General features: G+C 30.7%; 1 protein-coding gene across 1 annotated transcript; it reads right to left on the bottom strand.

Moving 5' to 3' along the window:
* Positions 1 to 1,642: 1,642 nt before the first annotated feature.
* On the bottom strand, positions 1,643 to 8,127 carry LOC120080981. Its single transcript, XM_039035662.1, has 3 exons — positions 7,931 to 8,127; positions 1,973 to 2,090; positions 1,643 to 1,750 (listed from the first exon to the last, which is right to left on the bottom strand). The coding sequence occupies exons 1-3, from the start codon at positions 8,125 to 8,127 to the stop codon at positions 1,643 to 1,645; spliced, it is 423 nt and encodes a 140-aa protein (XP_038891590.1).
* Positions 8,128 to 12,084: the final 3,957 nt, after the last annotated feature.

Consider the following 12,084-nt stretch of genomic DNA (forward strand, 5'->3'; position numbering starts at 1 on the left):
ACCTATTTCTCAAAACTAAAGACTTAAATTGGCCAAATTAAAGGATTACAAACTTGGAAACTAAAGAGTTTTTAAACACTTTTAGTTTTAAAAAAATTGTTTATGTTTTTTGAACTCAACTAAGAATGTCTTTAAAAACGTTGAGAGCATAAATTCTAAAAACATAATTCTAAAAATGAATTTTGGATCAAACAAGACCTATAAGATTATCAAATGAAGACTACGATTTTGAAGTAAGAGAGTCCAACTAAACCCAATCTCAAATCTAAGGAAGTTTATAGATTTTAAAGTAAGAGGAATCCAACTAGAAAACAATATCAAATCTAAAATATAGAAGCCAATCGGAGTATAACTCACAACTAATTAAAGCAAACGTCCTCAACTAATCAATTAAGGGCCAGTTAGAATTGATTAAAGAAAAAATATTTTTTAAAAAGGTTATTTTCATTTAAACTCTTTTGATGAAAACTGTTTAAAACAAAGTGTCTCAAACCAATTTTTAGCAGTTGTCAAGAACTTCATTTTTTTCAAAACGATTTATTTTTAAAATTAAACACTTAATCCAAATACACTTTAAGGCACCGTTTGGTAACCATTTTGTTTTTTGTTATCATTTTTAAAAATTAAGCCTATATCATCTACATTTTCTACCATGATTTGCATATTTCTTAATTACAGTGGTTGAATTCTTAACCACATTCCAAAAACAAAAATAACTTTTTGGAAGCTATTTTTTTAGTTCTCAAAATTTGGTTTGATTTTTTAAATCATTGGTGAAAAGTAGATAATAAAGGAAGAAATTTGGAGGTAAAAATAGAGTCCATAGACTTAATTTTCAAAAACAAAAACAAAAATAAAATAGTTACCAAACGGGGCCTAAATGTTTGAATTCTCTAGCTCTAAATAAATTGATAATACAATTCTTTTGTAGAATGAAACTGAGCACTAAAAGGACAAACCTGACTAATATAGCTAAACAAAAATCATCCATAAACTTATAGCTACTTACCATAAGAATTTAGCTCAATTTGCATCCATATATACTGAGAGCCGAGAGAAAAAATTAGGTATAAAATTTCAAATATAAATAAGAATTATGAAAACAAAGCAAAATAGAGATGGAAAAGGAAAAGGCATAAGCCTATAGATGATGCTACAAAACTTGGTTTGGACTATACAAGGATGTGATTGAGAAGAGTCACCAGATTCCATATTTCTTAGCCAAGCTCTTGTATATCATGCATAGAAAAACTCTAGTGCTTAGGTGATATCTAGAAATTGTATGTAAGCCAGTGAAAATAATGGAGTATTTCAAAATCATTTTCAACAAAATTTTCAACTCTTTTTGTTATAAAGGAGAAAAAAAAAATTCGATAAAACAGTTCGTCCTTCGGGTACGAAGAAAACCAATTTTATGCAAAATCAGGCAAAATTATAGGCTAATTTGATAGGAGAAACAATCGTCTACATAACTTATAAAATGCTAACCTGATATCAATTCATCTATGTTTTCATCGTCGATTTTGTCATTAGCCATTGTGCCAAATCTGAATACATATATAAGCATTTTGTTTGTTCTCAAAATGATGATATTGAAAAGAGTGATTGATTATTGATGCATTATAGGAGAAATTGGAGAGTTTTACGGTGGTTGTAAAACTTTGATGAGAACTCCTTCATCAGTTCTTATAAAGACTGCTTGAACTAAACCGGCCATACAGATTCGAGAATACATGATATGAACAAGAGCCTGACATAGAGAAATTGTAAGATTATGTTTTGTTTAAAAGAGAGATCACAAAACTTCTATTTCTATTGTTCCAAAGTGTGGTGTCAATATTCAAAGGAGTTTCTTCTTTTTGATACTCTAAAAAGAAATTTTTTGTAATTACTAAACTTGATCAATATTTCTTTTCATATAATTATGAAATGTTCTTCTATTACGAAAAAGAAAAAGAAATAAGATACTCACCACATGAACTATATCAGGTTTATACTTGTATGAGTCCATTCTCTTTCTCTGCAAGAATTCAACTTGTTTTTCTTGATTCAAAATATGGTAATTTTGAAGAAACATACACAACAATAATCTATAATTATATATAAAAGTATGAATGTGGAAAGAAACTTTTTTGGACAATTCTACCATCGCATATTTTATAAATACCTAACTTAACCTCTACTCTTCCCCTCTATTTTTCACATTAGGGTTAACTTTTTCTCTTTTTTTTTTTTTTTTTTTTTTTTTGAGTGAGAAATTAAAGATGATATGAGTTTAATTCTGAAATTTAACCCACTCTTCTCTCTCTATTTAATACACACCCACCATTACTTAAAACTATATTAAATCCACCATTCATAAAAACCTTTTACAATTTTCAAATATCCAAAATAAATATAATATATATAAAAATATGAATGTTGGAAGAAACGTTTTTAGACAATTCTATCCTCGCAGATTTTAAAAATACCTGACGTAACCTATACTCTTCCCCTCTATTTTTCACGTTAGGGCTAACTCTTTTTTTTTTTTCTCTTTTTGTTTTGAGTGAGAAATTAGAAGTGATATGAGTTTAATTTTAAAATTTAACCCACTCTTCTCTCTCTATTTAATATCCATCTACCATTACTTAAAACTCCACTAAATCCACCATTCATAAAAACCTTTTACATTTCTCAAATATCCACAAAAAAAAAAAGGAAAAAAAGAAAAAAATCCCAAACGTACGTGAATTTATAATTTATTATAACATTAAAACATTTCTCATTAATTTATTATAACATTAAAACATTTTTAATATAAAAAGTTGCTTATTTATTCTAATATATGAATTTATAATTTATTCAGGAATGTGAGAAATTTTAGACTTTCAAGAGTTTTTTAACTATCTCTAATTCTAATACTATAAAAAGCTCTCATCTCAGTTGTTTTCTACAAAAAGAAAAGATTTGTGTTTGTTAATATATTCTCACATTTGTGCTATTTTCTCAAAAAATTTCTAGATTTAGTGTATGTTAGTGCTCACAAACATAACACAAGATCTATATATTGTTGTATATATATATTTTTTTGTTCTTATTCCTTCCTCTCTTCTTGGTACTTTTTCAATCATATTGACAATAAATTCTTTATCGAAATGCATACCAGAAGCCTTACGCACGCTGATGCTTGGACAATAGCCACCAACCATGATAGCTTTATTTACAACAAATGATATCCTATCAAAATGATAAATGAGGAAGTGTTGATTGTATTATTTTTTTCTGTTTACAATTGTTTTATAAAGTTTAGTTTTCAATTTTATTTTATTTTGTCTAATTTATGTTTTTAAAGTTTATTTCTTATGTTCAAGAAAAAAGTGAATATGAAAAATCTAGTAAGGAGAATTAAAAGAAAATAATATTCAATATTTTTAAAAATAGACATACATATAAAGTTATTGAAAATATATTAAAATAAAGTCATAAAATAAAAAAATTACCATGTATGCAAATAGTTTTTAAGTTGCCTAATATCATTCATTTTAACATACAAAAAATCCTTTTTTTCTTTTTTTTAAAAAAAGCTATATATATATATATGACTTGCTTTCAAATATAGAAAAATGAATAAAAATATTTAAAAAATATAGTAAAATTTTCGAATCAATCAATGATAGGTACTGATAGATTTCTATTTGTGTCTATCAGTATCCATTATTGATAGATTCTGAAATTTTGATATATTACGTAAATATTTTCAACAGTTTTGCTATTTGAAATAATTTTTCTATATATATATAATAATAATAATAAAAAACAATTAAATTGAGAAATTGAGAGAAAAAAAGTTCATAGAATATCAATATTAATATATTGTCTCTATTTATTTTTTAATTTGAATATACCTTGAAATGCACTTTCTTTGTTCTTGAATCTTTTGCTTCTCGGATAGTGGCGAACAATGAAGCTTGCGTTGTTACAATATCTGGGTTTATTCAGATACAATTTGCGTTGTTACTATTGCTATTCATAATGGAAAGCACCATTTACCTATTTATATCACAGATCCCATGGTAGGTCATAAAAAAAATGGCTCTGGAAGAGTCAATCAGCAGGAGCATGCATTATAGACCATCAAATGCATTCATAAAATTTAAAATAACATTGTTTGTGCATGTGTAACATAATTTTAAAAGTTAAAAAAAAAATTGAAAACAAATATTCTTAAAGAAGTTAAAACCGATAATTTAGATACATTTATTAAATTGAATACAAAAAAATCTCAAATTATTCCAAAAAATAAATGCTAGGTTATACCTTGATCACTTTTAATTATAATTAATGAGGGTTTTTATTTTATAGAAAAAAATATATAAAGATTTTTGCAATTAGTTTATAAAACTTCAAAACAAAATTTTTGAATCATCTTTGATTATTGTTGAAATTAGGGTTTTGTCTCTAGGGGTATTTTTGTCTTTTTCATTGTACCTTAGGGTTTCCCTTTTCTCTGTTTAAGCTGGTGGTCTGTTGTATTTCTTTGTATCAATTTTCTAATAAGAATCCCTTCATCCCGTGGATTTTCTCCCTAATTAGGATTTTCTACATAAAATATTGGTGTGCTATTTTTTTTTCTCTACACTATTTTTCATCAATTATAATCAATTATGAAAGTTAAAAAACTTTGCAAACCTTCTACTACTATAAACACTATAAAGCATCTATATATTTCTTTTTTTAAAGAAAATATATTTCCTACTTTTAACTTTTCTTTTCTACCTCAAATTTTTTCATTTCATATTCTAACATAATAAGTCTAACCTACTAAATATTTTATACGCACGGTAGAGTTGTGTTGTTTGGCAAAATATATATATAGGTTATAAGTAAATTATAGTATTGTAAGTATAAACAATTTAATAATATTAACTTGATAAAATAAATTGTAACCTTCAAAGAATGTCACATCCATAGAGACAAAATATTTTCGAGAAGAGGGATGATAATACTTGTACCCATGCTGACATTCTTTGAAGATCATCCATTCTTTCCCAATGGTTCTCTTCAGAGGGAGCATACTAGTGAAGAAACCCATTGGGGTCCCAGTCTTTCTGCCTTACCTAAACCTGAACCCATCCTTGATATCAGTATCAGTACCAATTCTCCTATCCTTCTGATCAAACAAGTCCTTTAGATCACATACTATAGGAAGAATCTCAAGAAGGAAATAGCACGGCATGTTATCTCTCCGGCTCCAGTCCATGAATCTGAACAGAGATCAGTTCCAGGTACTAGTAGTCCTATCCCTGATCATGATAATAAATGTGATAAAACTGATGCTTGTGTTGAAAATGTTGAGAGCAAAAGCAGAGAAGATAGTGACAACAAAGATGTGATTGAGGTCGATGATGGTGTAAAGACAGATGATTGTGTGACTCTTGAGAACGTGGTAGAACCTGGAAAAAAACGTCTCTTATTCCCGCTGGAAAAAATGTTGAGGGTGGGAAAATAACAGAACCAGAAGGTGAGTGCAGTATGTCAGAAGAAAATAAAGACAAAGATGAATCCTTTGATCTTTCGATTGCCCTAAGGTAAGGTAATAGATCATGTACTAAATATCTGTTGCAAAGTTTCTTGTCCTATAGTAATTTGTCTCCTGAGTTCAAGGTCCTCACTACAAACCTAGACACAGTGGTGATACCAAACAATATACACACAGCTTTGGAAAGTCCTGAATGGAAAGCCACAGTTATGGAAGAAATGAGAGCTCTCGAGAAAAATCATACGTCGGATCAAGTCAATCTTCCAAGTGGTCATAAAGCAGTCGGATGTAAATGGGTGTTCATAATAAAGTATAGGCCCGATGGAACAGTTGATAGATACAAAGCCAGATTAGTTGCCAGGGGTTTTACTCAGACTTTCGGGGTTGATTATTCCGAGACTTTTTTGTCGGTTGCAAAGCTAAACACAGTTTGGGTCCTCATTTCTGTTGCAATTAATAAGGATTGGCCCTTTCACTAGCTTAATGTGAAGAATGCCTTTCTTAATGGAGAATTGGAGGAAGAAGTCTATATGAGTCTTCTCTCAGGATTCGAGAAACAATTTAATCATCAAGTTTACAGATTAAGAAAATTCTTATATGGGCTAAAATAGTCACTAAGGGCTTAGTTTGGCAGGTTTACTATGTTTGTAAAGTCGTAAAGATATAAACAGGGACATTCTGATCATACTCTGTTTACTAAAAGGTCAGTATCTGGGAAAATTACAGTTTTGATTGTTTATGTGGATGACATTGTTATTTCAGGCGATGATACCTCAGAGATTGACCGATTGAAGGCAAAGATGGTTGAGGAATTCAAAATCAAGGACCTTGGAAAACTAAGATACTTCCTTGGAATCGAAGTAGCTCGATCGAAAGAAGGAATTTCAGTTTACCAATGGAAGTATAATCTGGACTTACTTAAGGAAACAGGTATGACGGGTTGCAAACCAGTTGATACCCCTATAGAAGCAAATGCAAAGTTAAGTAATATGAGTAAAGGTGTTCTAGTGAGCAAAGAAAGATATCAACGACTTGTTGGAAAATTAATATATATCTCTCATACTAGACCCGACATCTCTTATGCAGTAAGTATGGTAAGTCAGTTCATGCAGTCTCCATACGAAGAACACATGAGGGCAGTGGAGTGCATTTTGAGATATCTGAAAACCTCTCCAGGGAAAGGCTTGATGTTTAGGAAAATTGAAAGACAATGCATCGAAGCTTACACCGATGCTGATTAGGCAGAATTTGTAGTAAACAGAAAATCAATATCAGGGTATTGTACCTTTGTGTGGGGTAACCTTGTTACATGGAGAAGCAAAAAGCAAGGTGTTGTTGCCAGAAGTAGTGCCAAGGCAAAATATAGGGCCATGAGTCTGGGAATCTGTGAAGAGATTTGGTTTGAAAAAGTTTTGAAAGACCTTGATCAAGAGCATATCGGTCTAATGAAACTATACTGTGATAATAAAGCAGCTATAAGCATAGCAAATAACCTTGTTCAACATGACAGAACAAAGCATGTGGAGATTGATCGACATTTTATCAAGGAAAGACTTAATAGTGGCAACATTTGTGTTCCTTATATTCCTTCCAATCAATAGATTGTAGATGTCCTAACAAAGGGACTATCCAGATGGCTGTTTGACGAATGTGTGAGCAAGTTGGGTCTTATTGACATCTACGCCCCAACTTAAGGGGGAGTGTTGAAATTAGGGTTTTGTCTCTAGGGGCATTTTTGTCTTTTTCATTGTACCCTAGGGTTTCCCTTTTCTCTATTTAAGCTGGCGGTCTATTGTATTTCTTTGTATCAGTTTTCTAATAAGAATCCTTTTATCCCGTGGTTTTTCTCCCTGATTAGGGTTTTCCACGTAAAATATTGGTGTGCTATTTTTCTTTCTCTACTAAGTTTTCCATCAATTATAATCAATTATGAAAGTTAAAGAACTTTGCAAACCTTCTACTACTATAAACGCTATAAAGAATCTAGTAGGAAAAAAAAACCACTATTATATACGAGTAGAAGAACAATTGATTTTAAACCTATAATTACTAGCTAGGATTAAAAGTTAAGCTTAAAAAAGAAAAAAATTGAACATAAAAAACCTAATATATAGATATATATAGGGCTATTTTCAAATATAGAAGAATGAACAAAAATATTTATAAGTAATAGCAAAAAATCAGAATCTATCTGGGATAAATCGTGATAGATTGCGATAGACTATTATTTGTATCTATTTGTATCATGATAAAGACAAATTGTGATATTTTGTTATTACTTGTAAATATTTTTTGTATTTTTGTCATTTAAAATAATTCTCCTATATATAATGACTCTAGATATCATGTTTGGATTTGAAAGTATCAAGAGAGATGAAATGCAACATACGAAAACCTTACTTTTCAAACAAAAAGGCAAGTGTCAAAGATGCCTTCTCAAGTACAAAAATGACTCTAGATTTCGTCTTTGGATCAGAAGTAACCAATGAAATACAAGGATGTGCACCCAAAATATCAATAGCTTCCTCTTCAACCTTAGAGATACTATGTTCATCGTCTCTCACCTTCCTTTCCCTCGAACAAGGTTGTAGGATCTCTCTTCCCATATTTCATCGGTAAAGACCTCTTCTAATTGTGTAGAGAATCGGTATCAGATATGGATACGATACAGATACGTCCAGATATGTGGTAGATACGTGTCTGATATGTGATTTGAAGTATCTAGTTTTTTTTATTTTATTTTTAATTTTCAGATACATGTATCTATTTCCAGATTAGTGATGGGTCATTTTTTTTTTTTCAAATTTAAGCCCAAGAAAAAAAAAATGACCCATCACTTCCAAACATAAAAGTCCACTTAAATTGAGCAATCTTAGACAAAATAAATTTAAAATGATAAAATTGAAAAAATTGAAAAAAAAATCCGAAACGTAATTAAATCTTCATTCTTCACTTTTCTCTCACTATTCAAATCATGATTCACACGCCCTTCATCCTCAACTTCATTCTTCAATCTTCATCTTCTACTTCTTTCCTACCGTCTACTCTAGTCGCTCAACAATCACTCGACGTTACTTGATTTTTTTTTTCAAGTTTTCACTCTCTTCTTGAATCTATTTTAATTTAACTTAAAATAAATATTATAATAATTAATTGGGCATTATCATATGTGTATGCATACACACACACACACATATATATATAANAATCTTCATTCTTCCCTTCTCTTTCAGTATTTAAATCATGATTCACACTTCATACGTACGTACGTACGTACATACATATATATAATGTATCTTCAACATATCTGTATCTTAGTTTTTTAGAAATTAATGTATCGTCGTATTGTATCATATCTGTATCATGTATCCGTATCTGTGTCTGTGTTTCTTAGTCAAAGACTCTTCAAATAGATGAGGCTAAATCTATAGTCACCAAACACAGAGAAAAAAATAGACAAATAATAATTTCATTAAAAAATTAAAATACTAGACATTTCGTCATTTCTCAACACCCCCAAACTTCGCACTAAACTTGGAACAATACCAACCTTTCTTGGCTGAATAACGTGAAGTTAGACATCAACCAATTTTAAACAAACTAAGATTCTAACAACCTAAACTATCAAGATTTAAACATTAAACATACCACACCTAAGATAACAATAATACAAAACTAAACTCCAAGTTAAAGAAAATATTCTACTTTTTTTTTTTTAATAGGTAACATAATTATACAATAACAAAGAGGATCCCACACCCGGGATCAAGGCAACAAAGTAACAACCACAAGCCCCACAATTGGAGCCAACAACAAAACAAAGATCAACAGCAAAAACAAAAAGAAGAAATGCATCAACAGAAAACTAGATAAGACAAGAAGGTCAAGCCGTCAGAAAATAATACGAACATGAACCATAGAGACAATAAGATGATACAGAGTAGAGACTATCCTTGACCGTAGAGACAATATTCAACTTTCACAAGCAATGTTGTAAAAGGCTAAAGACGACCTTGAGCTTTTTTTCTCTTGAAGAAGCGAGGCATAAGCCTTAAATAGTGAAATAAAAACATATATTGAATGGTGTTGCCTTCATATTAAAGAAGTTGCTTCTAAAGTTTGAGCTTAAGTTTTGTGGCGAAGATCATTTCGAGGAGCACATGTGGTTTAGGGATTCGATTGGAAAGGGTAGCTTTAAAGAAGTTCCTTGGAAATCATTGTTTTGTTGTGGTTTTCTTAGTGAATGTGAAAGCTTGGAGATTTTTGTGGAATGAAAATAAACTCAAAAGTTTTTGGAGTTCATAAAAGAGAGAAGAATTTTGTTGGGGAAGATTTATAATCTTGGTGCATTTGGGATAACTTTAATAATCACAGTTATTCCAATACCCTATTTTCTACTTACCAAAATTACCCAACACGTTTGGAAAGTCCTCCAAATTTTCAATCTAACATCAACATAGAGATCAATCAAGAAAAGCCCGAAGAAAATTCACCAAAACTTCAATCATTGCTTGGGATCCGGCAACGGTGAGAGTAACTTGCTTGGCCGGAAACGAGAGAAACCGAGTGAGGGCGTTTTCTGCAAAGGGCGGGAAAGAGAAAGAGAGAAGCTGCAGCTCACTTAAACTTTGTGCTTGCTCGACCTCGACCTACTCCCTTTATGTAGGGAAGTAGAGTGAACTACTGGAGCTCCTATCGAGTATGGTAGATAGGCGGATCGAAGGATTTTCCTACAAAAAGAACTCACTAATTAAATAATGGAATGTGGATTGTAGCATGGTTTAGACAAACTACCCAGAACTTTTCTTCTTGTTTTCATCAACAAAACTAGATATGCTTTCTTACAAGCTAAGCAAACTCTTTATGGTTGTTTTATTCCTTTTATTAGTTCAATGAATGTTCAATGAGGGACAATTTAGGTCTATTCTCTTGCTTTGGTGCTAGTGGAGCAAAGTAAGCTTTTGTGTCTAGAGAGAGTGATATGGAGCTTGACTTGAAAACAAACAACCCTACCTCCTATCACAACGAAACAAGGCGGATAGGGGACTTTTTGCCTTCTTTAAGTCTAAGATACGAAAACATAGATTGGACAACTATTTTTCTTTGGTTGATTTTGTAAATAAAAAATTAATCATGGAAAACAAAGAGACTAATATCTAAAACAAAAAAAATGACAAAATAATAATCGTTAAAATATCTAATGACAAAAGAAAAATATAAAATTAAAAGGAAAAGAAAATACTGAAAGGTAAAGAGGAAGTAGAGGTAAAAACAAGTAAAAAAATGATGTGAAATAGACTAAATATGACCAGCTGACTAAATGAAAGTACAGAAGGAGGAAACGATGTTGGAATTTTCTATTGAAGAAGTGGATTTTGACACATCTAGGCAGACTACAATTTGTTTCTTAAAGAGATGAATTCATCTCCTCATCTTTGCTTCTGTTAATTTCGAATGTCAATTACTTCTTTAGGTTGCGTTGTCAATTTAAGGATAGATGTCCTTTTTTGGAGCAATTTCTTTCTTTAAGTTCTTTTCGAAAAAAACGTTCCTCTCACTTCTCTTTGTTTCTGTGAAAAATGGAACACGCAACACCGGGGGAGAGCTATGAAGGATTGAGACAAAATTCGTGAAGAAATTGAGGGCGATCAATCAATAGATAAAGGAAGAAGATGAAGGAGAGAACCTTTTAATGTGGTTCAGCATAAAGTCTACATTCACTATGCAAATCAGCAAGGTTTTCAAAACACAAGAGTACAACATATGTGTAAACGATAAATCGGCTAGGTATTTATATTAAATCTCAATTAGTTATAGATCTTAATGAAGAAATCTGTGAAGGTTCCACAGCGGAAGTGGGGATCATTCCCAATTTTTATTTTTTACAGAATTCTAAATTCACAAAATGTACGATTATGCATTTAGCAATAAATTTACAGCATGCTTTTACACAAAAGAATCAGGGAAGAAATAGGACTTACCCTTGAAGCGTAGTCCCTCGATCCAGTCAACAAACGTTTTGATCTTCCAATTCGATCTCCAAGAACTGAGATCCCAAATGAAGACACCATCACTTGAGAACCTTTTGTATTCTCTTGAGATGAGAATATGCCAGGAGCGGTGGGCTTTGCTTGTTTTGGAAGAGAGAGGGTCAGATGAGAGGAAGAAGAAAGAAGAACTTTTCTTCTCTGTATGTTAGGAATTTTAAAGTAGAATCTCTCTGACTATCAGAGGGTTGAGGAAGAAGATGACAAAAAACCAACCCACTTCTCATGTTATGGTGTTCAATTTTCTCTCAACTATACATGGTATTTAATATAGATCACATTTATACTAAATTCAATTATATGAATCTCATCCATATAATTAATATTTGAATCATATCCAAATATTTAATTTTCTCTTTACCATTTATGATATTTAATATAAATCATATTTATATTAAAATTTATTATATGAATCTCATTCATATAATTAGTATTTGAATCATATTCAAAAATTTAATTCCTCTCCAAATAAATTTTATATTATAATGTATCAAATACATTATATTAATTATATCA

Source organism: Benincasa hispida, chromosome 7 (assembly GCF_009727055.1).
Source record: "Benincasa hispida cultivar B227 chromosome 7, ASM972705v1, whole genome shotgun sequence".
Taxonomy (NCBI): domain Eukaryota; kingdom Viridiplantae; phylum Streptophyta; class Magnoliopsida; order Cucurbitales; family Cucurbitaceae; genus Benincasa; species Benincasa hispida.

Excerpts from the sequence above, each read along its gene's own strand:
- LOC120080981 (XM_039035662.1), bottom strand. The coding sequence starts at position 8,127 with ATGGGAAGAGAGATCCTACAACCTTGTTCGAGGGAAAGGAAGGTGAGA. Across the intron at positions 2,091-7,930 it reads TCTTTGACACTTGCCTTTTT|ATTATTGTTGTGTATGTTTC; the intron begins GTTTGAAAAGTA and ends ATATAATTATAG. Across the intron at positions 1,751-1,972 it reads AACCTGATATAGTTCATGTG|GCTCTTGTTCATATCATGTA; the intron begins GTGAGTATCTTA and ends TCTCTATGTCAG.